We start from the raw sequence: 26,307 nt of genomic DNA, 5'->3' as shown, positions 1-26,307 counted from the left end.
TGAAAATAAATGCCCAAAAAACCAAAGTCCTTGTGTTCCAGCAAAGATCCAGACATCAGGGACCCAAAATAATTTCACACTAGGAACAACCAAAATTGAACAAACCACTAACTACACATACTTGGGCTTAAAAATCAGTTCTACGGGAAATTTCAAACTGGCTGTGAATGAACTGAAAGAGAAAGCAAGAAGGGCTTTCTATGCCATTAAAAAATCAATCCAAATAGAAATCCCAATTAGCATTTGGCTCAAATTTTCAAATTAGTCATTGAAACAATTGCTCTCTATGGCAGTGAGGTGTGGGGATCGCTAACACAACAAGAATTTGCAAAATGGGACAAACACACAATTGAGATCCTACATGCAGAATTCTGTAAAAGTATCCTCCGGACTCAAAGGAAAACCGTAAACAATGCATGCAGGGCAGAACTAGGTCAATATCCATTAATAATCACTATCCAAAAAAGAGCCACCAAATTTTGGAAACACCTAGAAATGAGCAACCCCCAATGCTATCATTACGAAGCCCTGAAATGCCAAGAGAGGACCATAAAGAAGAATACCCTCAGTCAACTAGTCCTGGGACTCAGTGAAGTAACTACTAACACTACTAACAATAACGAGCCCCAGGACAGTGACAGCGTAACACAAAGAATTCGACCCAACACAATCGTCGCTAAGCAAAAGGAAAAATATCTGTCATATTGGGCAGAAACAACAAAAACCCAAAGCAAACTCAATTGCTACTTGGCCGTAAACAGACAATACAACATGGCTGATTACCTGACCATGTAAAGGATAGCAAACTGAGAAAAACTTTGACAATGTACAGACTTAGTGAACATAACCTGGCGATCGAAAAAGGTAGACACAGAGAGACCCGGCTACCAAGAGAGGACAGGATATGCTCTCACTGCAGTCAGCGAGTGGTGGAGACAGAGATGCACTTCCTCATAGCTTGTAGAAAATATCAGGGCATAAGGGAGAATTTCTACCCAAAATTCACAAAAATATGCCCGGATTTCAGAAATTTGAATGACGACCAAAAACTCCCATACCTACTAGGGAAGAGAGAAATTGTATAACACTAGCGGCACACTATGTTACAGCTTGCCATAAACAGAGGGACAACCACTAAATATAAGAAAAGAGTATATATAAATTATATGAAAGTATATTTATACACTCAGGGATATATCTGTTTATACACTGTATGGATAGATCTGTATTTTTGTGAACAACCATGAATGTTTTTCGATGCTTTGGCAACATAAGATGTAACTTGTCATGCCAATAAAGCGATTTGAATTGAATTGAATTGAGTAGAGAGGAGGCAGGAGAGGAGAGTTGAGGAGAGAGGTCAAGGGGAGAGGAGAGGTGAGGAAAGAGGAGGAGATGGGGATGAGAGAGGAGAGAAGAGCAGAGAGGAGAGGGGAAGAGAGGGGAGGAGAGAAGAGAGGGGCAAAGAGGATGAGCGGGGAGGAGAGTGGAGGGAGGAGGGGAGCAGAGTGGAAAGGAGGAGTGTGGAGAGGGGAGAGGAGAGGTGAGGAGAGAAGGAGAGGTGAGGAGAGAAGGGAGGAGAGGAGAGGTGAGGAGAGAGGAGGAGAGGTGAGGAGAGAGGAGAGTGGAGGAGAGAGGAGAGGTGAGGAGAGAGGGTAGGGGAGGAGAGAAGAGAGTGGCAAGAGAGGATGAGAGGGGAGAGAGGGGGAGAAAGGAGGAGAGGGGAGGAGAGAAGAGAGGGGTGCAGAAGGGAGGAGAGGGGAGGTGAGAAGAGCTGGGAGGAGAGAGGAGAGGGGAGGAGAGAGTGGAGGAGAGAGGAGGGGGAGGAGAGGGGGAGGGGGGAGAGGAGAGGGGCAGAGAGAGGTTGAGTGGGGAGAGAGGGGAGGAGAGTGGAGGAGAGTGGAGGAGAGGGAGGTAGGAGGAGGAGAGGGGAGGAGAGAGAGGGGAGGAGAGGAGAGCTGTGGAGAGAGACGAGAGGTGTGGAGAGAAGAGTGGAGTGGATTAGATGAGGGGGAGGAGAGAGGTGGAGAGGTTGGTGAGGGGAGCAGTGGGGAGGGGAGTGGACAGAGGAGGAGAGGGGAGCAGAGAGGAGGAGAGGGGAGGAGAGAAAAGAGGGGAGGAGAGGAGAGAGGAGAGGGGAGGAGAGACGACAGGAGTGAGGAGAGGGGAGGAGAGTGGAGGAGAAGGGTGAGAGAAGAGAGGAGAGGTGAGGAGAAAGAGGGGAGAGGAGAGGGGAGGAGAGAGGTGTGGAGGGGAGGAGCGAGGAGAGGAGGAGAGAGAGGTGAGGGGAGGAGAGAGGCGAGTGGAGGGGAGAGCAGGAGAGGGGAGGAGAGGGGAGGAGGGTGGAGAGAGGAGGAGAGGGGAGGAGAGGAAGTGAGAGGAGAGGGGAGGAGAGTGGAGGGAGGGGGAGAGAGGAGGAGAGGGGAGGCGAGAGGATAAGTGTGCAGAGGGGAGAGGAGAGGGGAGGAGAGAAGAGAGGAGAGGTGAGGAGAGAAGAGAGGAGAGGAGAGGGAGGAGAGAGGAGTAGAGGGGAGAAGAGAGAAGAGGGAGGAGAGAGGCGAGGGGAGGAGAGAGGTGAGGGGAGAGGAGGAGAGGGGAGGAGAGGAGTAGGGAGGAGAGGGGAGGAGAGGAGGCGAGAGGAGAGAGGAGATGGAGTAGTGGGGAGGAGAGAGGAGAGGGTCAGAGAGAGGAGGAGAGTGGAGGAGAGAGCAGGACAGGCGAGGAGAAGGGAAGAGAGAGGGGATGGGAGGGGAGGAGTGAAGAGAGGGGCAGAGAGGGGAGGAGAGAGGAGAGGGGATGAGGCAGGGGAGGGAAGGAGAGAGGAAAGGGAGGAGAGAGGAGCAGGGAGGATAGAGGAGTAGAGGAGATGAGAGCAAGGAGAGAGGGTAGGGGAGGAGAGAAGGGAGGGGCAAAGAGAGGATGAGAGGGGAGGAGAGGGAGAGAGGAAGAGAGAGGAGGCGAGGGGAGGAGAGAAGAGAGGGGAGGAGAGTGGCGGAGAGGGGAGGAGAGAGGAGAGGGGAGGAGAGAGGGGAGGGGTGAGGTGGAGAGGGGAGGTGAGAGGAGGGGAGGAGAGGAGAGGCGAGGAGAGAGGATGAAAGAGGAGGAAAGAGGAGAGTAGGAGAGGGGAGGAGTGAGGACGAGAGTGGATGAGAGAGGACAGGTGAGGAGAGGGGAGGAGAGATGTGGAGAGGGGATGAGAGAGGAGGGGGGAGAGAGGAGGAGAGGGGACAAGAGATGAAATGGGAGGAGAGAGGGGAAGTGAGGGGAGGAGAGTGGAGGAGAGAGGTGGAGAGGGGAGGAGAGAAGAATGGACTGGAGTAGAGGAGAGGGGAGGAGAGAAGTGCAGAAGGTAGGAGAGGGTGGAGTGGGGAGGGGAGAGGAGAGGAGAGAGGAGGAGAGGGGAGGAGAGAGGGGGAGGAGAGAGGACAGGGGATGAGAGAGGAGAGGGGGGAGAGAGGAGAGGGGAGGAGAGAAAAGAGGGGAGGAGAGGAGAGAGGAGGGGAGTGGAGAGAGGGAGGAGGAGAGGAGAGGGGAGGAGAGTGGAGGAGAGAGGAGAAGAGAGGTGGAGAGGAGAGGACAGGGGAGGAGAGAGGTGAGTGGAGTAGGGAAGAGAGGAGAGGAGAGAGGCGAGGGGAAGAGAGGGGAGGAGGGAGGAGGGGTGGGGAGATGAGGAGAGTGGCGCAGAGAGGAGGAGAGGGGAGAGGAGAGGAGAAGATGGGAGGAGAGAGGAGAGGAGAGGGGAGGAGAGAGGACAAGAGTGGATGAGAGAAGAGAGGAGAGGAGAGGGTGTTGAAATCTCAACTCCGAGTAAGACTCTAAAGCACAAGCAGTACCGTCAGATCGTTAGTTTAATTTTTACTTGCACAAGGAGAGAGCTGCCTGGACAAAGGCTAGGCCAACATCTCTAAAGGACATCAGCGAATGCAGCATATTTATACACTCAAACAAGTAAGCATTCCATAAATCACGTGTAATGGTATTGTATCATCTTAAACAAATTAAGAGTTTAAACAAGGACAATCAAAAGGTCAGCAGGACAGAAATATCTCCAGACAAGGTTAGTTAATCATATATTCTGTCAGAGGGTTCTGTCTGAATCTTGTTACCAAGATGATTTACTTACTCATGTCTGATCATCTTGTTACCAAGATGATTAGCTCACTTAGTTTTGCTTCTTTGTCTAGCGACAATCATTAATAGTTTCTCTATTCTATAGCCTTATGCCTCCCTTGTGTTAGTGAGTCAATTATAGCTGTTATCACATCCTCAATGTGGGTGGGTATTATAAATAACCTCTTGGTCCTAGACACGTTGTGACACATTTACTTTTTCTTGCTTTAGCTACAACCTAAGCAAGTTTGTTCTTTTACTTGGCCATTTTACTCTACCCAGCATGCTAAGTATAATGTCAATTTTCACAAGGGGAGGAGAAAGGAGGAGAGGGGTGGAGAGAGGAGAGAGGAGAGAGGGGAGGGGAAGACAGAAAAGAGGGGCAAAGGGAGGATGAGAGGGGAGCAGAGTAGAGGATAGGGGAGGGAGGAGGAGAGGGGAGGGGTGAGGAGGAGAGGGGAGAGGAGAGGGGTGAGAGAAGAGAGGAGAGGTGAGGAGAGAAGATGATTAGCTTACTCAATAGTTTTGCTTCTTTGTCTAGCGACAATCATTAATAGTTTATCTATTCTATAGCCTTATGCCTCCCTTGTGTTAGTGAGTCAATTATAGCTGTTATCACATCCTCAATGTGGGTGGGTATTATGAAAGGTCTCTTGGTCCTAGACACGTTGTGACACATTTACTTTTTCTTGCTTTAGCTACAACCTAAGCAAGTTTGTTCTTTTACTTGGCCATTTTATTCTACCCAGCATGCTAAGTATAATGTCAATTTCCACATTCCCCCCTTTTGTCCTAACTAGGACAATAATCTAATCAGATATTGATTCTTCGGAGCCCTTCTAACTCCATGGCTTCTACCTTTTCTGAATTTTGTTGAAACAGCCAATAATGCCATTTTATTGGAATTAAAGGGGATAGGTCTTAATGGAATTCCTCACTTCATACGGATGGGCACCTGTGTGCATACCCAACAACTGAAGGCATTAGTTCCCCTAGCATAAGTGTAAGACATATACAAAAAGGTGTTTAAATGCAATTCGGGCATCACAGGTATTATAAGTGTCACAAGGAAACATAGTCCTAATGTCCATTTCCTGATGGGGTTGGAGATTCCTCTTCCTCGGGTTCTCGGGCTCTTTTGCAGTGCGAGGTGTGGATCCATGTTGGTCTCTCTTTCACCTTTACAGCAGTGTTGGTGGTCAACAGGATCTGGGACGGACCCTCAAATCTTGGGTGAAGGCTACTCTTTCTCTTGAACACCTTTATGTAGACAAACTCGCCGGGCTCCAAGCTATGGCATCTTCCTTCGGCAGGGTCAACTTGGGCTTCTTTTACCTGCGAATGGAAACTAGAAATACATTTTGTTAGAGCAATGCAATAGTTTAGCATATTTTCTTCCATTTTGTGAATGTCCATTTGTTTAGCAGTAAACGGTGCGGAAAAAGGCAATCGTTGGGGACGTCCCATGATGATTTCATGTGGTGATAATCCTGTTGTTCTGTTTGTTGCTGACCGCATTACCATCAATGCTAGGGGTAACAGTTCGACCCATTTGAGTCCAGTCTCATCACATAGCTTAGCTAACTTATTTTTCAACATTCCATTATATCGCTCCACCAGCCCAGCTGACTGTGGATGATAGCTGCAGTGAAAATGCTGATTGATTTGCAAAGCCTTACACATCTCTCACATAATTCTCCCAGTAAAATGTGACCCATTGTCACTCGAGAGTTGTACAGGTATACCGAATTGTGGTACAATTTCCTTTAACAAATGTTTAGCGACGGTAACAGCGTCATTCTTTTTACATGGAAAAGCTTCAACCCATTTAGAAAACACATCTATAATAACTAATACATACTTGAAACCCATACATGCAGATATTTCAATAAAATCCATTTGCAAATTTGCAAAAGGTCCTGTCGGATTTGGGTGGGAGGCAGACTGTACCTTCTCCGTTTTTCCCAGATTCATCGTCTGACAGGTAGTACACTTTTCACTAATTTGTTTTGCAATTGCCAAAATACCCGGTGCGTACCATGTCTGTGCGATATAGTCTGCCATCCCCCCTTTGCCCGCATGTGTGAAAGTGTGAACACAGTGGGCAATCCATGGGAGCAAAGATCTGGGTGCCACCACGTGGCCGTCATGGTGAACCCACACTCCCTTAGATGTTTTATCACATTGATCTTGTGCCCAGGCTAAAACCTCCTCAGTACTGGCCTGTGACTGAAAGGCCAATAAACGGCTCATTTTCGGAGTGGCCAGCGGGGTGCCGCAAGGATCTGTCCTGGGACCCCAGCTGTTCACAATATATATAAATGATCTGGATCAGGGAATTGGATGCAATATTTCCAAATTCGCTGACGACACTAAACTAGGAGGAGGGGTGGGCTCTGATGAGGATGTCAGGAGGCTACAGTGCGATTTGGACAGGTTGGGGGAATGGGCGGATACGTGGCAGATGCACTATAATGTGGATAAATGCGAGGTTATCCACTTTGGGGGTAAAAACAGGAGGGTAGATTATTATCTAAATGGCAATAGATTGGGAGATGGGGAAGTGCAGAGGGACCTGGGTGTTCTTGTGCACCAGTCACTGAAGGAGAGCATGCAGGTGCAACAGGCGATTAAGAAGGCAAATGGTATGTTGGCCTTCATATCAAGGGGGTTCGAGTATAGGAATAGGGATACCTTACTACAGCTGTACAAGGTGCTGGTGAGACCGCATCTGGAGTATTGTGTACAGTTTTGGTCGCCCCATCTGCGGAAGGATGTTCTTGCCATGGAAAGAGTGCAACGGCGATTCACCAGGCTGATACCTGGAATGGCGGGAATGACCTACGAAGAGAGATTAAATAGTTTGGGCTTGTACTCACTGGAGTTTAGAAGATTGAGAGGGGATCTCATCGAAACATATAAAATTATGGCAGGCCTGGACAGGCTGAATTCAGAGAGAATGTTTCCAATGGCCGGGGAGCACAGAACCAGGGGCCACAGTCTAAAAATAGCGGGCAAATCATTTAAAACAGAGATGAGGAAGAATTTCTTCACTCAAAGAGTGGTGAGCCTGTGGAATTCCCTGCCACAGAGGGCTGTGAAGGCTAATTCAATAAATATTTTCAAGAGAGAATTGGATATATTTCTGAAGGCTAAGGGGATTAAGGGTTACGGAGAAAAGGCGGGGACGGGGTACTGAACTGGTAAGATCAGCTATGATCTCAGACGAAGATCAGCCATGATCTCATTGAATGGCGGAGCAGGCTCGAAGGTCCGAATGGCCTACTCCTGTTCCTATCTCTATGTATCTATGTATCATCCAATGTGGGCGGCAAATAAACGGGTTTTGTGTTTTTAAGAACATAGGCTGACACCTGGGAACCTGTATTTGATAAAGCAGCACCTTTTGCAGCCCTGTCAGCCCTGTCATTGCCCAATGCAATTTGGTTGTGATTGCCTGTGTGTGCTTGACATTTAATAATAGCAATTTTACGTGGGCACTGGACAGCACGTAAAAGATTGTCAACTTGTTCTGCATTCTTGATCATTGAGCCTGCGGAGGTCAAGTAACCCCTAAATTTCCAGATCTGTCCATAATCATGGGCAACTCCAAAGGCATACCTTGAATCTGTATAAATATTAACAGTTTTGTCTGTGGCCAAGACACATGCTCTTGTGAGCGCGAATAGTTCTGCTTGTTGTGCTGAAAAAGAGTTTGGTAATGACATTGCCTCTTATCGTAATCTGGGATGTAATGCTTAAGTTATCCACCAGATGGAGACAAATATCAAGGGATCATATTTACCAGTATTAAGGTAATGTCCTGGCACACCACTTATTAAGGTAATGGCATTACATTCTGGGTATGACTCAGAGGTTGATCCTCCATCTTGGTGATTGCACAGTAAGAAATAGAGTGTGTTTGCTGCAGCTGTAAGAGCTATGTTCTCTGCTACACATGTATAATTAAACAGTTGAGTTTTGGTTCCTGAAGTCTGGCTTATCTCAGTTTCTGACCTTACCACTCGGATATCACATTTGGCGACGAGGCTGAACAGATCTCATCTTGAAGCAGGAAAAAGAAAAGAAAAGCACTGAATCAAGGAGTCATGGCTGCTATGGTAGGACAGCTCTCTGTTTTTGATGTTCAGACTCAGACCTGGATCGAGTACTGTGAGTTGCTGACGCATTTCTTTGCTGCAACTGATATAGTTGATGTTGGAAAAAGGAGAGCTATTTTGCTCACTTCCGTGGGAAGTCAGGTGTATAGTTTAATGAGAAGCTTATGCAGTCCTGTGAAGCATGGAGACAGATCATTTGCTGAATTAGTGGACTTGCTAAAGGAACATTTCAATCCCAGACCGAGTGAGATTGTACAGCATTTCAAATTTACTTCACGGAACAGGAAACCGGGAGAGACTATATTGGATTATGTAGCGGTGTTGAGAAAACTGGCACATGATTGCAATTACGGGAACAGTTTGAAAGACATGCTGAGAGATAGGCTTGTTTGCGGGATAATGGATGCTCGACTGCAGAGGAGATTATTGTCTGAGACTGGGCTTACGTATGAAAAAGTGTTGGAACTTGCTCAAGCCATAGAGACAGCAAACCGTGATGTAAAAGAAATACAAGGTTCAGACTGGGCTACGACAAAGCAAGTTGCAGGTCCGGTGGTGCACAAGTTAAATATGAGTCGGAAACCACAACGTGAGCATGTAAAGGCATGTTATAAATGCAATGGAGATCACCTGGCGAGGGAATGCAGGTTTCTGGAAGAAAAGTGCCACAAGTGTGGGGGAAAAAGGACATATAAAACGTGCATACAGAGCAAAAGGCTCTGGGGAGGGTTACAATCCTAAAGGGGGAGGAAAGCAAAACCTAGTAAGAGAAGTGAAAAAACAGGGAGCACATCACATCAGCGGAGAAGCTGAGCAAGAAGATGACTTGTTCATATTGCATAGTATGGTAGAGGACATTCCAATAGTGGATCCTATCACTTTGCAACTGATAGTAAATGACTCTAAGGTGAACTTTGAGGTGGATACCGGATGTGGTGTTGCCATAATGAACAGGGAAGAGTACTCAAAATTGTGGAACCGTGCAAAAGTTCCAGAGTTAAAGTCTTGCTCTATGCAGCTTAAAACATATACCGGTGAATGAGTGGCGACATTGGGTACAGCTACTGTAACTGTGAAACACAGGGACACCGTGGAACAGCTACCTGTAGTTGTAGTATCGGGTTCTGGACCAAACTTGTTAGGTCGGGGCTGGATACAAGAACTTAAATTAGATTGGGGAGCAATAAATCAACTAGAGGGAGGCAAACAGTTGTCTTTGCAAGAAGTGTTGATTGAACATGAGAACATGTTCAAGGAAGAACTTGGAACATTTAATGGCCCCCCAGCTAAGATTTATGTCGACAAGGAGGCACTGCCAAGGTTTTTAAAACAACAACCTGTGCCGTATGCCATGAAACTGAAGGTAGAGGCTGAGCTTGACCGTCTTTTGAGAGAGAACATTCTGGAACCCGTGAAATGTTCAGAATGGGCAGCTCCCATTGTACCTGTTTTAAAACCGGACAATTCGGTAAGAATCTGTGGAGATTATAAATTGACAGTAAATAGGGTGTCTAAACTTGAACAGTATCGTATTCCTAAAACTGAGGATCTTTTTGCAAGCCTGGCTGGAGGGAAGAAATTCACGAAGCTGGATATGAGTCATGCATACTTGCAGATTACACTAGATGAGGAATCCAAGAAGTATGTAACCATAAATACACACAAGGGTTTGTTTGCCTATAACCGCTTACCTTTCGGTGTCTCATCTAGTCCCGCTATCTTCCAGAGGACTATCGAAGGTGTATTGCAAGGGATTCCACATGTTTCAATCTATCTGGATGATATTCTGGTGACAGGAAAAACCGACCAGGAGCATCTGAGCACTCAGAGAGGTACTACAAAGATTGGATAAGGCTGGGTTACGGCTCAAGAGGAGTAAGTGCACTTTCCTGGGGAATGAGGCCATGTTCCTGGGACATAGAGTGGACGCCACCGGGCTCCATCCACTCAAGGAGAAGGTACAAGCACTGCAGGACGCCCCAGCTCCTACAAATGTGACTGAGTTAAAAGCTTACCTGGGACTGCTAAACTATTATAACAGGTTTTTACCAAACTTGGCAACAGTGTTAGCACCTCTTCACAAACTTCTGTGCAAGTAGACACAGTGGCAGTGGGAAGAGGAACAGAGGGTTTCATTTGAACAGTCCAAGAAACTGATACTGTCCTCGGATGTGTTGGTTCACTACAATGCAGAGAAAGACATCATTCTCTCTTGTGACGCTTCACCTTACGGGGTGGGGGCAGTTCTTTCACACAGCTTGGAAGATGGAACAGAAAGACCGATAGGGTTTATGTCTCGAACTCTGACCCCAGCGGAAATAAACTATTCCCAGTTAGATAAAGAGGGATTAGCAGTAATGTTTGGGTTACAGAGGTTTCACAAGTACATATATGGCAGGAAATTCACCATATGCACCGATCATAAACCTCTTCTATCTCTTTTTAATGAGATGAAAGCAGTACCACAGATGGTGTCACCCCGGATCCAGAGGTGGGCAGTGACGTTAAGGGCATATGAGTATGTCATCGTTTACAAGGCAGGCAAGTACCATGGGAACGCAAATGCCTTGAGCCATCTTCCACTACCAGGTACACCTATCCGTGCAGCTCCAGAGGACAGAGTTTTGATGTTGGAGGACACGGATATGGCAATTGTGACTGCAGAACAAGTAAGGACTTGGACTGGTAAAGATCCAGTACTGTCTAGAGTCCGAGAATATGTGATGAGGGGTTGGCCACAGCATCCGGAAGGGACTGATTTCACACCTTACAGTGTCAGGAAGACAGAGCTGAGTGTGCAGGATGGATGCATGTTGTGGGGAGCTCGAGTGATTATTCCACAGCCAGCACGACAGTCTGTCCTAGTGCAACTACATCAGTGTCATCCTGGAGTTTCGCGTATGAAAGCCTTGGCAAGGAGTTACTTGTGGTGGCCAAAGCTAGATGAGGAGATAGAAAATCTTGTCAAGACATGCAGCACTTGTCAAGTACACAGGAAGGCACCAGCAGTGTCTCCACTCCACCCCTGGGAGTGGCCGGATAGACCATGGAGAAGATTACATGTAGATTATGCGGGTCCATTCATGGGAAAGATGTTCCTCATAATCATTGATGCACATTCCAAATGGATGGATGTGTATCCTGTAAATTCTGCTTCATCTACTGTTACTATAGACTGCCTGCATAGGAGTTTTAGTAACCAAGGGATACCGGAGATCGTACTAAGTGACAATGCCACGTGTTTTGTGAGTACAGAAACAAAAGAGTTCATGAAAAACAATGGCATCATGCACGTGACTTCAGCTCCATATCATCCGTCTTCAAATGGACTTGCGGAGAGAGCCATACAAACATTTAAGGAGATGATGAAAAAAAGTGCGGAAGGGAGTTTGGCAACCAAGGTGTCACGAGTTCTGTTCAGCTACAGAATAACACCTCAATCTATCACAGGACTCTCTCCTGCTGAGCTGTTGTTAGGACGTCGACTACGCTCCACTCTTGAACTAGTTCACCCAGATCTAAAAAGGAAGGTGGAAAACCGACAAATCAAACAAAAGGAGAACCATGACAGAAGGACAAAGAGCCGCAGTTTTGGAGAAGGTGATGCGGTCCTTACCAGGAATTTCAGTTGTGGTCCAAAATGGATTCCTGGCGTCATAGACTCAATGACCGGTCCAGTTTCATATACGGTCATGGTGGGAACTGGTCAGGTAGTACGCAGACATGTGGATCAGATACTGACCAGACAAAGGGAAATCGAACTGGAGGTTCCAGAGGAAATGTTGGAGGACAAGTTGGTCCCCAGTTATCCAAATGCATTGGTGGTACCAACACCACGAACAGAGCCAGTTATACCTGGGCCCCTTCATCAAGTGGAAACCATCGTAGCAGAGTCAGATACTCTGAGTACTGCTCAGGAGCAGCAGGTGGCTCCACCACAATCAAGCAGGGACTTGACTGTAAGACGTTCACCAAGGTCTCACAAGCCACCAGAGAGATTGATCACGACCTGCTAGATTCGTTCAGTATGGACTATCGTTAAAGGAGTTTCCTTATGGACTTTTTAAGACTGTTGTTAAGAAATTATTGTAAACATAAGAGGGAGGGCATATAGTAATCTGGGATGTAATGCTTAAGTCATCCACCAGATGGAGACAAATATCAAGGGATCATATTTACCAGTATTAAGGTAATGTCCTGGCACACCACTTATTAAGGTAGTGGCATTGCATTCTGGGTATGACTCAGAGGTTGATCCTCCATCTTGGTGATCGCACAGTAAGAAATAGAGAGTGTTTGCTGCAGCTGTAAGAGCTATGTTCTCTGCTACATATGTATAATTAAACAGTTGAGTTTTGGTTCCTGAAGTCTGGCTTATCTCAGTTTCTGACCTTACCACTCGGATATCACACCTCTACAGTTGAATTGTCCGTCGTGATGGCGTAGCCAGTGCGGGAAGTACCTTTGTCATCTCGGAGGGCTGAGCCCTCGACGAAATATATTAAACCTGGATTTTCTAGCTGTGTTTCACTTAAGTCTACTCGGGGTTTGGTGACCAGCTGGGTTACCGTCTCACAGCAGTGGGGTGTGCCATCCTCAATGGTCGGGAGGAGAGTAGCTGGATTTAGGGTTGCGCATCGCTTTATGGTCAAGTTTGAATTGGACAGTAATTCTACCTCATACTTAATGGTACGTGCTGATGTTAGGTGTTGAGTGGCGTATTTGGTTAACAGCACTTCGACAGAGTATGGGACATGTAGTACTGTATGATGATTTAGAGTCACAGTTTGTGCTTGTTATACAGCATAGTAAGTGGCGGCGAGTGCAGGCAGGCATCCCGGCAGACCGACTTCTTGTTGGTATTATAATGCCCTGGTCAAGTAAGGACTTGATTACTGGTTCAATGCCTTGTTCTGCTGCTTGGGAGAGAGGATATTGTGCCTTTCTTGGGAGTGGGACTGCAGGATTGAGGGTAACCTTGTAGGGTTGTGCAGTTAACATCTTTCCGACCTCATTGGGGTGGCTAGACCATACTTGCTTGGGGATTTGACTCAGAAGTTTCTCTACTTCTGGTAGGAGCGGGAAGTTATGGATGTCCAACACCCTTGCCCAAATTTGCCTTTGAACAGCAGGCTTGTCTGCAATTCCACCCCGTATCCCTGCTTTTCTTCATACTGGACCAAGGTACCCTGAGGCACTTGCCACTCTTTTTCTATTCCTAGTCCTCCCATTCTTTTAACCATTGGTCCCAAGTCCCTTGGTGCATGTCCTTGTGCCACCGCTAGGGTGCAATCTGGTTTACTGTCTTTTTCTTTAAACAGGTCCCATGCTTCCATGGGTAAAAGAACAGCGGCGGTTATGCCTTCAGGACCAATTAAAATTTTCCGAATTTTCAGCAAATATCTGTGTTGCAGAACGGGCTTATAATATCTTTTGTGGTATTTGTCCATTCCTGTCTCATCATAAATGGCTGTGCAGTGGGGCTCTGTATGCCAATGGCCCAAATGCAATTCTTTCTGGTATTCGGACACCGATCTAAGGACAAATTGGAGGGAGCCTATAATAGTTGACAATGTTTTGTTAAGACCATCTTCACAAATCTGCCATGCGTATAGGACCGGGGACAATTTGATCTGTAGTGGGTACATACCACATCTGTCTACGGGAACATGGACTTCAAGTCCTTTTTCAGAGCAAACAATCGTTGCCTTCATTTTGCATAATAAGTCTCTTCCTAATAAATTCACTGGTACTTCTTGAGACAGTAAAAAGATATGTTGATTCCTGTAATTATCTACTTGCACATTGAGGGGTTCTGACCAAGTCATGGTCTGAGTAACTCCTGACAATCCTACGCAACTGGCACTACTGGCTGTACATGGAATTCCTTCTGCATATTGTTTTGTCAACACTGAATTGGTGGCTCCCGTATCTACCAGAAAAGGAATTTCTTTTCCCTCCATATTTATTATTAAGGTGGGCTCTTTTGTCATATTGGTTGAAACTGCAGGCAATCATACTAGGGGTAATTGCTTTTGGGCAATCTGCGGGTCAGGTCCCAGGCGTCATGTTGAATAGGGTAAATTTAAACTTTGTCCACTTTGATTCTGGGTAGCATTTTGTGCTCCCCATTGGTTGTGGACTGAAAAATTCGCTTGAGGGCAGGTGTGAGCCTGCGCTTGGGTAGAACCGTTTCCCTGGGTAAATTCATTACCTTGTCCCCCATTTTGTTGTAATTGCCAGTTTTGACTTTCTTTCTACCACTTCTCCCTGGGTCCCTTTCTAAGAGACACCCCTCAAGACACATTATTCGGTCTAGATTAAATGTACCATCCGGTGGGAATGGCCTTTTTCCCTTTTTGGTCCATTTTACCCATTTGGGTAAGTCATCTATTGATGTCTGACCACAATTCTGGAGCATGTAACAGGCAGGTGTGCCTTTTTCTGGTGTTTTACTTGCTCTGGCTCCCATTTTTATTGGTTGCGATCCCCTGATCACTTTTTACTCTTTACCAATTTAAGTGTTCCTAAGACCCAAACTCTCCTGTTGAATCCCCTGTTATGTTTTTCCAAGAGCTCACAGACAATAGTAGCACAATAATACAAAGCTAAAAAAATATTACACTGATGACAAAAATTGCAAAAGCCCAGAGTGGTATACAGGTCAAAATTCTTAGGCCTAGAAATTCAGTGGCCTGCACCACCATTTTGCGCCCAAAGAGGGCTTTTGCGCCACTGGCCAAACCTACTGCCATATTTAGCGGGGCGCTAATGGCGGCGTTAGCCTGTAGCGCTGCGCCGCCACCGATGACATCATCGGTGTGCGCAACACCCCGCTATCGCCCCGCTGGCCATATTTGGTCGCTGCCGCCTCCTCCGCGCCGGCCGCAAACAGCGACCGGTACACAGGGGCCTACCTGTGCCGGTAGTGGGGCGAGTTAAGGTGGAGGTGCGGCCGGCCGCTTTTTCGGCGGCCGCCTGCCCGCACCTCCGTCCCCGGCCTCCTACACCACCCCCCCGCGGCATTGCCGGCTGTTTCCAGAGAGCCCGGCACTTCTCCTTGGTGCCGGGCTCATTTGCCGGCACTCGCGAGTGGGGATCGCGCTGTTGCAGGCACCTCCCCCTTAAGAGTGAGAGGAAGGCCTGCAGTACCGCAGGCTGCCGTGCCACAGCGGGTGGCGCTGCGGCACTTTGCACGCCGATATTCAGTTTCAGCGCCCCAAGCGGGGCGCCGAAACCCTTGTTTACCGGCCGGCTTCCACTTGGGGCGCTGAAACTGAATATTCCGCTGGCGCAAGTGGCTCCGCGCGCAGCGGTAATTCCGGCGCCCAGGCGAGCTGGGCGCCCCAAACTGAATTTCTAGGCCTTATACACTAACTAAACAAATAGCCAATTCTCGGTCTGTGTTGTACGCCCCTACAGACAAAGGGCTAGATTTTCAGTTGCTTGCGCCAGCAGTTAGCGCCTTAAGAGAAGTGATTTTCGGGCGCTATGCGTGTAGCGCCTGGGCGCAGCGCAGTTTGCGCCCCGCCCCAAATTAAGTTGCCCGTTAGCGCCGGCGCAAAGTTTAGCGGCCGCCCGGATGCGCGCGCAGAAAATGACGTCACATCCTCGTGCAACGCCCTTTGGCCGCCCCGAATCCAAACTTCAGTCGGACCGCCCCACTGTGCGGCTGGCGTCCAGAGCGTTTGTAAAATGGAACGCAACACACCCTGGGGGAGCGCAAATTAAAGGGCACTCGTATAAAAGGCACTCTGCATGTGTTGTGTGGAAGTAACCAGTGTGTTGTTGTGAACGGTGTATTTATGTTTCCGGCCATACATCATTATTCCTCCTCCTCCTCCTCCTCCTCCTCCTCCTCCTCCTCCTCCTCCTCCTCCTCCTCCATCATCATCATCATCAACATCCTCTTGATCTTCTTTTCCCCCCAGACTCTGCATTTGAAAAAAACACATGCACCCTTCCCCTTTAAGAGCTCACTGGCACCAGAGTGTCTGCCGTGCGCTGCGCCCGAGCTCGGGTGTTGCGCTCTCCACCGCCGGCTTAGCGCCTAAAGATACTAGTGGAACGCCTGTTTTAGCGCTCCACCAACCTCTTAGGGCGAAGCCACTGAATTTCCGGCAACGGGGCGCTACTTTGGGGCGGGCGATAACTTCGGGCGGGCGCTAAGCTTAGCGCCCCAAAACTGTCTATACTGAAAATCTAGCCCTAAGTCCTTAACAGTAAAACTTATTACTTTAAAATCCTATCTTTCAAGGATGAGCGTCCCTTTTTTTTTAACTTTTCCTCTATTTCAAGGATATCTCTCCCTTTCTTTCAAGGGTAATCGTTTCCTTCCTTCAAGAAACAGGGGGCTAGATTTTCAGTTGCTTGCGCCAGCAGTTAGCGCCTTAAGAGAAGTGATTTTCGGGCGCTATGCGTGTAGCGCCCGGGCGCAGCGCAGTTTGCGCCCCGCCCCAAATTAAGTTGCCTGTTAGCGCCGGCGCAAAGTTTAGCGGCCGCCCGGATGCGCACGCAGAAAATGACGTCACATCCTCGTGCAACGCCCTTTGGCCGCCCCGAATCCAAACTTCAGTCGGACCGCCCCATTGTGCGGCTGGCGTCCAGAGCGTTTGTAAAATGGAACGCAACACACCCTGGGGAGCGCAAATTAAAGGGCACTCCTCCTGCACTATAAACGGCAGTCTGCATGTGTGGAAGGATGCAGTGTGTGTTGTTCTGAATGCCGTATTTATGTTTCCGGACACCACCACCACCACCACCACCACCTCCTCCTCCTCCTCCTCCTCCTCCTCCTCCTCCTCCTCCTCCTCCTCCCTCTGCCTTTGAAAAAAAACACATGCACCCTTCCCCTTTAAGAGCTCACTGGCACCAGAGTGTCTGCTGTGCGCTGCGCCCGAACTCGGGCGCTGCGCTCTGCACCGTCGGCTTAGCGCCTAAAGATAGTAGTGGAACGCCTCTTTTAGCGCTCCACCAACCTCTTAGGGCGAAGCCACTGAATTTCCGGCAAAGGGGCGCTACTTTGGGGCGGGCGCTAACTTCAGGCGGGCGCTAAGGTTAGCGCCCCAAAACTGTCTATACTGAAAATCTAGCCCAGGGACCCCTACAGATGTCTCAACAATCTGCACGGCCTGTTTTCAGGGTTCAGGTTTTCGAAATCTGTCTCCCTTTTCTGTCAAGCTGAAAGAGGAAGTGATAACAAAAATTTCCAACTCAACCCTGAAATGAGTCTTAACAGATTGCAGTACTCCCGCCGAGAAAAACAGTCTACACAACTGTACTTGTCCAAGGAGGAACCCCTTTGGTGACTAAGCGCCACTGATAACTGGCCAGTTAGGGTCCGTTCTTAGAGAGTCATCGTGTTTTTGTCCGTTTACTCACCGGTAGGTAGTAAGCGATCTCGTTGGAACCTCCAAGTTTTACTGTCGAAATCTCGACTCCGAGTAAGACTCTAAAACACAAGCAGTACCGTCAGATTGTTAGTTTAATTTTTACTTGCACAAGGAGAGAGCTGCCTGGACAAAGGCTAGGCCAACATCTCTAAAGGACATCAGCAAATGCAGCATATTTATACACTCAAACAAGCAAGCATTCCATAAATCATGTGTAATGTTATTGTATCATTTTAGCAAATTAAGAGTTTGCACAAGGACAATCAAAAGGTCAGCAGGACAGAAATATCTCCAGACAAGGTTTGTTAATCATATATTCTGTCAGGAGGTTCTGTCTGAATCTTGTTACCAAGATGATTTACTTACTCATGTCTGATCATCTTGTTACCAAGATGATTAGCTTACTTAGTTTTGCTTCTTTATCCAGCGACAATCATGAATAGTTTATCTATTCTATAGCCTTATGCCTCCCTTGTGTTAGTGAGTCAATTATAGCTGTTATCACATCCTCAATGTGGGTGGGTGTTATGAAAGATCTCTTGGTCCTAGACACATTGTGACACATTTACATTTTCTTGCATTAGCTACAACCTAAGCAAGTTTGCTCTTTTACTTGGCCATTTTATTCTATGCAGCATGCTAAGTATAATGTCAATTTGCACAAGGGGAGGAGAGAGGAGGAGAGGGGTGGAGAGAGGAGAGGGGAGGAGAGAGGAGAGAGGGGAGGGGAGGACAGAAAAGAGGGGCAAAGAGAGGATGAGAGGGGAGCAGAGTGGAGGAGAGGGGAGGGAGGAGGAGAGGGGAGGAGAGGGGAGGGGTGAGGAGGAGAGTGGAGAGGGGAGAGGAGAGGGGTGAGAGAAGAGGGGAGAGGTAAGGAGAGAAGCGAGGCAAGGAGAGGGGAGGAGAGAGTGTAGGGGAGGAGAGGGGAGAGGGGAAGAGAGAGGCAAGGGGAGGAGAGAGGCAAGTGGAGGGGAGAGGAGGAGAGGGGCGGAGAGGGGAGGAGGGAGGAGAGGGGAGGAGAGGGGAGGAGAGGAAGCAAGAGGAGAGGGGAGGAGAGTGGAGGGAGGAGGAGAGAGAAGGAGAGGGGAGGCGAGAGGAGGAGTGTGGAGAGGGAAGAGGAGGGGGAGGAGAGGGGAGGAGAGAGGAGTAGAGGGGAGAAGAGAGGAGAGGGATGAGAGAGGCGAGGGGAGGAGAGAGGCGAGTGGAAGGGAGAGGAGGAGAGGGGAGCAGAGGGGAGGAGGGAGCAAAGGGGAGGAGGGGGGAGGAGAGGAGGCGAGAGGAGAGGGGAGGAGAGAGGAGGAGAGTGGAGGAGATAGGACAGGCGAGGAGAGGGGAGGAGAGTGGAGGAGAGAGGATGAGAGAGGAGAGTGGAGGAGAGAGGAGAGGGGAGGAGAGAGGAGAGGGGAAGAGTGAAGAGAGGGGCAGAGAGGGGAGGAGAGGGGAGGAGAGAGGAGGGGAGGAGAGAGGAGGCAGGAGAGGAGAGGGGAGGAGAGAGGTCAAGGGGAGAGGAGAGGGGAGGGGAGAGGAGGAGATGGGGAGGAGAGAGGAGAGGGGAGCAGAGAGGGGAGGGGAGGAGAGAAGAGAGTGGCAAAGAGAGGATGAGAGGGGAGGAGGGGGGAGGAGAGTGGAGGGAGGAGCAGAGAGGAGGAGAGTGGAGGGGAGATGTGTGTGGAGAGGGGAGAGGAGAGGTGAGGAGAGCAGAGGAGTGGTGAGGAGGGAGGAGAGGAGAGGAGAGGTGTGGAGAGAGGAGGAGAGGTGAGGAGAGGTGAGGAGAGAGGAGTGGTGAGGAGAGGGCAGAGGCGAGGAGAGAGGGTAGGGGAGGAGAGAAGAGAGGGGCAAAGAGAGGATAACAGGGGAGGAGAGGGGAGAGGAGGAGAGAGGAGGAGAGGGGAGGAGAGAAAAGAGGGGAGGAGAGGGGAGGCGAGAAGAGAGTGGAGCAGAGAGGAGAGGGGTGGAGATAGGGGAGGAGAGAGGACAGGGGAGGAGAGAGGGGAGGCGAGGAGAGGAGAGGGGCAAAGAGAGGATGAGAGGGAGGAGAGGGGAGGAGAGTGGAGGAGAGGGGAGGTAGGAGGAGAGGGGAGGATAGAGGAGAGGGGAGGATAGAGGAGAGGGGAGGAGAGAGGAGAGGGGAGGAGAGAGGAGAGGGATGGAAAGAGGAGAGGGGAGGAGATAGGAGAGTGGAGGACAGAGGTCGAGCGGGGAGGAGAGAGGTGGGGAGCAGAGAGGAGAGGGGAGGAGAGAGGTGGAGAGGGGAGGAGAGAGGAGGGGAGGAGAGGAGAGTGGCGGATAGAGGACAAGAGGGGAGGAGAGAGGAGGAGAGAGGAGAGGGGAGGATAGAGGAGAGGGGAGGAGAGAGGGGAGGGGAGGAGAGAAGAGAGTGGCAAAGAGAGGATGAGAGGGGAGGAGGGGGGAGGAGAATGGAGGGAGGAGCAGAGAGGAGGAGAGTGGAGGGGAGATGTGTGTGGAGAGGGGAGAGGAGAGGTGAGGAGAGCAGAGGAGTGGTGAGGAGGGAGGAGAGGAGAGGAGAGGTGTGGAGAGAGGAGGAGAGGTGAGGAGAGGTGAGGAGAGAGGAGTGGTGAGGAGAGGGCAGAGGCGAGGAGAGAGGGTAGGGGAGGAGAGAAGAGAGGGGCAAAGAGAGGATAACAGGGGAGGAGAGGGGAGAGGAGGAGAGAGGAGGAGAGGGGAGGAGAGAAAAGAGGGGAGGAGAGGGGAGGCGAGAAGAGAGTGGAGCAGAGAGGAGAGGGGTGGAGATAGGGGAGGAGAGAGGACAGGGGAGGAGAGAGGGGAGGCGAGGAGAGGAGAGGGGCAAAGAGAGGATGAGAGGGAGGAGAGGGGAGGAGAGTGGAGGAGAGGGGAGGTAGGAGGAGAGGGGAGGATAGAGGAGAGGGGAGGATAGAGGAGAGGGGAGGAGAGAGGAGAGGGGAGGAGAGAGGAGAGGGATGGAAAGAGGAGAGGGGAGGAGATAGGAGAGTGGAGGACAGAGGTCGAGCGGGGAGGAGAGAGGTGGGGAGCAGAGAGGAGAGGGGAGGAGAGAGGTGGAGAGGGGAGGAGAGAGGAGGGGAGGAGAGGAGAGTGGCGGATAGAGGACAAGAGGGGAGGAGAGAGGAGGAGAGAGGAGAGGGGAGGATAGAGGAGAGGGGAGGAGAGAAGATAGGACAGTGGAAAGGGGAGTAGAGAGGAGGAGGGGGTGGAGAGAAGAGAGGGGAGGAGAGAAGAACAGGTTGGTGGAGAGGGGAGGGGAGAGGAGAGGGGAGGAGGGAAGAGATGGGAGGAGAGGAGAGGGGAGGAGAGAGGCTAGGGGTGGAGAGAGGAGTGGGAAGGAAAGAGGAGAGGGGAGGAGATTGGCGAGTGGAGGACAGAGGTGGAGAGGGGAGGAGAGAGATGAGGAGCAGAGAGGAGAGGGGAGGAGAGAGGTGGAGAGGGGAGGAGAGAGGTGGGGAGGAGAGGAGAGTGGTGGATAGAGGACGAGAGGGGAGGAGGGAGGAGGAGAGTGGAGAGGGGAGGAGAGAGGAGAGGGGAGGAGAGAAGATAGGAGAGTGGAGAGGGGAGTAGAGAGGAGGAGAGGGGTGGTGAGAAGAGAGGGGAGGAGAGAAGAGCAGTTTGTGGAGAGGGGAGGAGAGAGGAGAGGGGAGGAGGGAAGAGATGTGAGGAGATGAGAGTGGAGGAGACAGGCAAGGGGAGGAGAGAGACAAGGGGCGGATGAAGGAGGAGAGGGGAGCAGAGGGAAGGAGAATGGGGGAGGGAGGAGAGGAGAGGAGAGAAGATAGGAGAGGAGAGAGGAGGAGTGTGGTGGAGAGGGGCAGAGGGAGGAGAGGAGAGGAGAGAGGTGAGGAGAGGAGGGAGGTGAGGGGAGGAGAGAGGCGAGGGGAGGAGAGGTGGAGCGGAGGGGAAGGGAGGGGAGGAGAGGGGAGGAGAGAGGAGGGGAGGAGAGAGGAGGCAGGAGAGGAGAGGGGAGGAGAAAGGTCAAGGGGAGTGGAGAGGGGAGGAGAGAGGAGGAGATGGGGAGGAGAGAGGAGAGGGGAGCAGAGAGGGGAGGGGAGGAGAGAATAGAGTGGCAAAGAGAGGATGAGAGGGGAGGAGAGCGGAGGGGAGAGGAGGAGTGTGGAGAGGGGAGAGGAGAGGTGAGGAGAGAAGAGAGGAGAGGTGAGGAGAGAAGAGAGGAGAGGAGAGGAGAGGGGAGGAGAGAGCAGAGGCGAGGAGAGAGGATAGGGGAGGAGAGAAGAGAGGGGCAAAGACAGGATGAGAGGGGAGGAGAGGGGAGAGAGGAGGAGAGAGGAGGAGAGGGGAGGAGAGAAGAGAGGGGAGGAGAGGGGAGGAGAGGGGAGGCAATAATCAGGGAAACAATTACGTTTTCGGGAATAACCACTTTGACATCCCTTCCCTTCCATACAGGCATAACTGCGACAAGCAGTCAAATACCAACGGAAAACAGCTACTACAGCTCTGTTGAAACCTGGGTCTGTACATTGTCAATGGTAGGTTCATAGGAGACCTCCTAGGAAGATCGACCTATTGCTCACCTCTTGGCTGCAGCACAGTAGACTATATGATTACAGACTTAGACGCATCCTCTTTCAGAGCATTCACAGTCAAACCACAAACAACACTGTCAGATCACAGTCAAATTACTATGTTCCTCAAAAAGACAGAAACAAACAACATAGAAACACAACCCAGTAAACTGTACAACACCAAAAAATCGTACCGATGGGCCAAAAACGACACGGAAAAATACCAGAAAACAATTAGCAATGCATCAACTCAAGCTCTCTTAGACACCTTTATGGATAACATATACACTCACAATAAAGAAGGCGTAAACCGGGCAGTTAGTAAACTAAACAATATTTTTGATAATTTGGCAACAAATGCAAACTTGAAAGCTCGCAAGAACAAACCCAAAACAAAAAACTATGAAAAATGGTTTGACCGAGATTGCCATAACATGAGGAAAAAACTTAGAAAAATATCAAACCAAAAACACAGACATCCAGAAAATGAGGAACTACGCCTTTCTTATTGTCAGACACTAACACAATACAGAAACACACTCAGAACCAAAAAAGAGCAATATATTAAGAATACACTCAGCTCCATGGAGGAATCCATTGATTCCAATTGTTTCTGGGAAAACTTGAAAACACTACACAAAAAACAACACGACGATTTGGGCATTCAAAATGGGGACACATGGGTAAACCACTTTGAAAAATTATACCAGAAAAACACACTAAGACCAGAGCAACACCAAATATGCAAAAAACTGGAAAAGCTAGAAATGGCCATAAAAGATAACCAAAACCCGCTAGACGCCATAATAACAGAAAAAGAACTTCTTGAAAAACTCAAGGACCTGCGACCAGGAAAAGCCTGCGGGACAGACGGCATACTAAATGAGATGATTAAATACACAGACAACAAAATGAAACTGGCTATCCTAAAACTCTTCAACTTGATTCTGAGTGTCGGTTATTTCCCTGATATCTGGAACAAAGGACTCATAACGCCCATATACAAAAGTGGGGACAAAATCGACCCAAACAACTATCGAGGCATCTGTGTAAACAGTAACCTGGGGAAGGTATTCTGTAGCATCATAAACAAAAGACTTATAAACTTCCTTGAGGAGCACAATGTCTTGAGTAAAAGCCAAATTGGATTCCTGCCAAACTATAGAACATCCGATCATATCTTCACCCTACAGACCCTAATTGACAAACACGTTCACCATAACAACAGCAAAATCTACGCATGCTTTGTAGATTTCCAGAAGGCTTTCGACTCCATCTGGCATGACGGTATATTCCTGAAACTTATCGAAAGCGGGGTAGGAGGGAAAACATATGATGTAATTAAATCAATGTATACAAACAACAAATGTGCAGTTAAAATTGGAGACAAACAAACAAAATACTTCCCACAGGGGCGGGGGGAGACGCAGGGCTCGCCAATCTCACCGACACTCTTTAATATTTACATAAGTGGATTGGCAAAACTACTTGAACAATCTACAGCACCCAGCCTCACCCTATATGAATCCAAGGTTAAATTCCTCCTCTATGCAGACGACCTGGTTCTGCTGTCACCAACTAAAGAGGGGCTACAGCAGAACCTGGACCTGCTGGAGTTGTACTGCCAGACTTGGACCCTGACACTAAATCCCCAAAAAACCAAAGTCCTTGTGTTCCAGCAAAGATCCAAACATCAGGGACCCAAAATAAATTTCACAGTAGGAACAACCAAAATTGAACAAACCACTAATTACACATACTTGGGCTTAAAAATCAGTTCTACGGGAAACTTCAAACTGGCTGTGAATGAACTGAAAGAGAAAGCAAGAAGGGCTTTCTATGCCATCAAAAAATCAATCCAAATAGAAATCCCAATTAGCATTTGGCTCAAAATTTTCAAATCAGTAATTGAACCAATTGCACTCTATGGCAGTGAGGTATGGGGACCGCTAACTCAACAAGAATTTGCAAAATGGGACAAACACCCAATTGAGATCCTACATGCAGAATTCTGTAAAAGTATCCTCCGGACTCAAAGGAAAACAGTAAACAATGCATGCAGGGCGGAACTAGGCCAATATCCATTAATAATCACTATCCAAAAAAGAGCCACCAAATTTTGGAATCACCTACAAATGAGCAATCCCCAATGCTATCACTACGACGCCCTGAAATGCCAAGAGCTGACCATAAAGAAGAATACCCTCAGTCAACTAGTCCTGGGACTCAGTGAAGTAACTACTAACAATACTAACAATAACCAGCCCCAGGACAGTGACAGGGTAACACAAAGAATTCGACCCAACACAATCATCGCTAAGCAAAAGGAAAAATATCTGACATATTGGGCAGAAACAACAAAAACCCAAAGCAAACTCAATTGCTACTTGGCCCTAAACAGACAATACAACATAGCTGATTACCTGACCATGGTAAAGGATAACAAACTGAGAAGAACCTTGACAAGGTACAGACTTAGCGAACATAGCCTAGCGATCGAAAAAGGCAGACACAGGCAGACCAGGCTGCCAAGAGAAGACAGGATATGCTCTCACTGCAGTCAGGGAGTAGTGGAGACAGAGATGCACTTCCTCACAGCCTGCGGAAAATATCAGGGCATCAGGGAGAATTTCTACCAAAAATTCTCACAAATATGCCCTGATTTCAGAAATCTGAATGACAACCAAAAACTCCCATTCCTACTGGGAGAGGAGAGAAGCTGTGTAACACTGGCGGCACACTATGTTACAGCTTGCCATGAACAGAGGGACAACCAGTAAACTAAGAAAAGAATATATATAAACAATGCGAATGTATATTTATACACTCAGGGATATACCTGTTTATACACTGTATGAATAGAACTGCGTTTATGTGCTCAACCATAAATGTATTTTGATGCTTTGGCAACATAAGATGTAACTTATCATGCCAATAAAGCGATTTGAATTGTGAATTGTGAATTGAGTGGAGCAGAGAGGAGAGGGGTGGAGAGAGGGGAGGAGATGAGAGAGGGGAGGAGAGGGGACAGGGGAGGAGAGAGGGGAGGCAAGGAGAGGAGAGGGGCAGAGAGAGGATGAGAGGGAGGAGAGGAGAGGAGAGTGGAGGAGAGGGGAGGTAGGAGGAGAGAGGAGGAGAGAGGAGAGGGGAGGAGAGAGGAGAGGGATGGAAAGAGGAGAGGGGAGGAGATAGGAGAGTGGAGGACAGAGGTTGAGGGGGGAGGAGAGAGGTGGGGAGCAGATAGGAGAGGGAGGAGAGAGGTGGAGAGGGGAGGAGAGGAGAGTGGTGGATAGAGGACGAGAGGGGAGGAGAGAGGAGGAGAGAGGAGAGGGGAGGATAGAGGAGAGGGGAGGAGAGATTATAGGACAGTGGAGAGGGGAGTAGAGAGGAGGAGAGGGGTGGAGAGAAGAGAGGGGAGTAGAGAAGAGCAGTTTGGTGGAGAGGGGAGAGGAGAGGGGAGGAGGGAAGAGATGGGAGGAGAGGAGAGGGGAGGAGAGAGGCGAGGGGAGGAGAGAGATGAGCGGCGGAGAGAGGAGGAGAGGGGAGCAGAGGGGAGGAGAGTGGGGGAGAGAGGGGAGGAGATAGGAGGAGAGAGGAGAGGAGGAGTGGGTAGGAGAGTGGAGGAGAGTGGAAGAGTGAGGATGACAGGTGAGGAGAGGGGAGGTGAGAGGAGGAGAGGGGAGGAGAGGGGACAGGGGAGGAGTGGGGAGGAGAGGCAAAGAGAGAGGAGAGGGGAGGAGAGAGGGGAGGGGAGAAGAGGGGGAAAGCAAAATTTTTGCCTGCTTTATAGATTTCCAGAAGGCTTTTGACTCTATTTGGCATGACGGTCTATTCTTAAAACTTATTGAAAGTGGTGTAGGGGGAAAAACATATGGTGTAATTAAATCAATGTATACAAACAATAAATGTGCAGTTAAAATTGGAGACAAACAAACAAAATATTTCTACAGGGGCATGGCGTGGCGCAAGACTCGCCCATCTCACCGACACTCTTTGATATTTACATAAATGAATTGGCAAATCTACTTGAACAATCTACAGCACCTGGCCTCGCCCTAAATGACTCCAAGGTTAAATTCCTCCTCTATGCGGATGACCTGGTTCTGCTCTCACCAACAGAGGATGGTCTACAGCAGAACCTGGATCTGCTAGAGTCGTTCTGTCAGACCGGGG

The 26,307-nt window shown here is 49.1% G+C and overlaps 2 protein-coding genes across 2 annotated transcripts in view; one reads left to right on the top strand and one right to left on the bottom strand.

The window, feature by feature from the left end:
• The window catches only part of LOC147124871 (gamma-aminobutyric acid receptor subunit beta-4-like), a 559,637-nt gene that overhangs the window by 290,051 nt on the left and 243,279 nt on the right, over positions 1 to 26,307 (top strand). The window lies entirely within an intron of this gene.
• On the bottom strand, positions 5,191 to 5,793 carry LOC147124873 (uncharacterized). Its single transcript, XM_085984126.1, has one exon. The coding sequence runs from the start codon at positions 5,791 to 5,793 to the stop codon at positions 5,191 to 5,193; it is 603 nt and encodes a 200-aa protein (XP_085840252.1).

Source organism: Somniosus microcephalus, chromosome 1, assembly GCF_052327205.1.
Source record: "Somniosus microcephalus isolate GS21.2 chromosome 1, FLI_Smic_1.0, whole genome shotgun sequence".
NCBI lineage: Eukaryota > Metazoa > Chordata > Chondrichthyes > Squaliformes > Somniosidae > Somniosus > Somniosus microcephalus.
The sequence above is the reverse complement of the archived record's forward strand: the minus strand, read 5'-3'. Positions and strand labels throughout refer to the sequence as shown.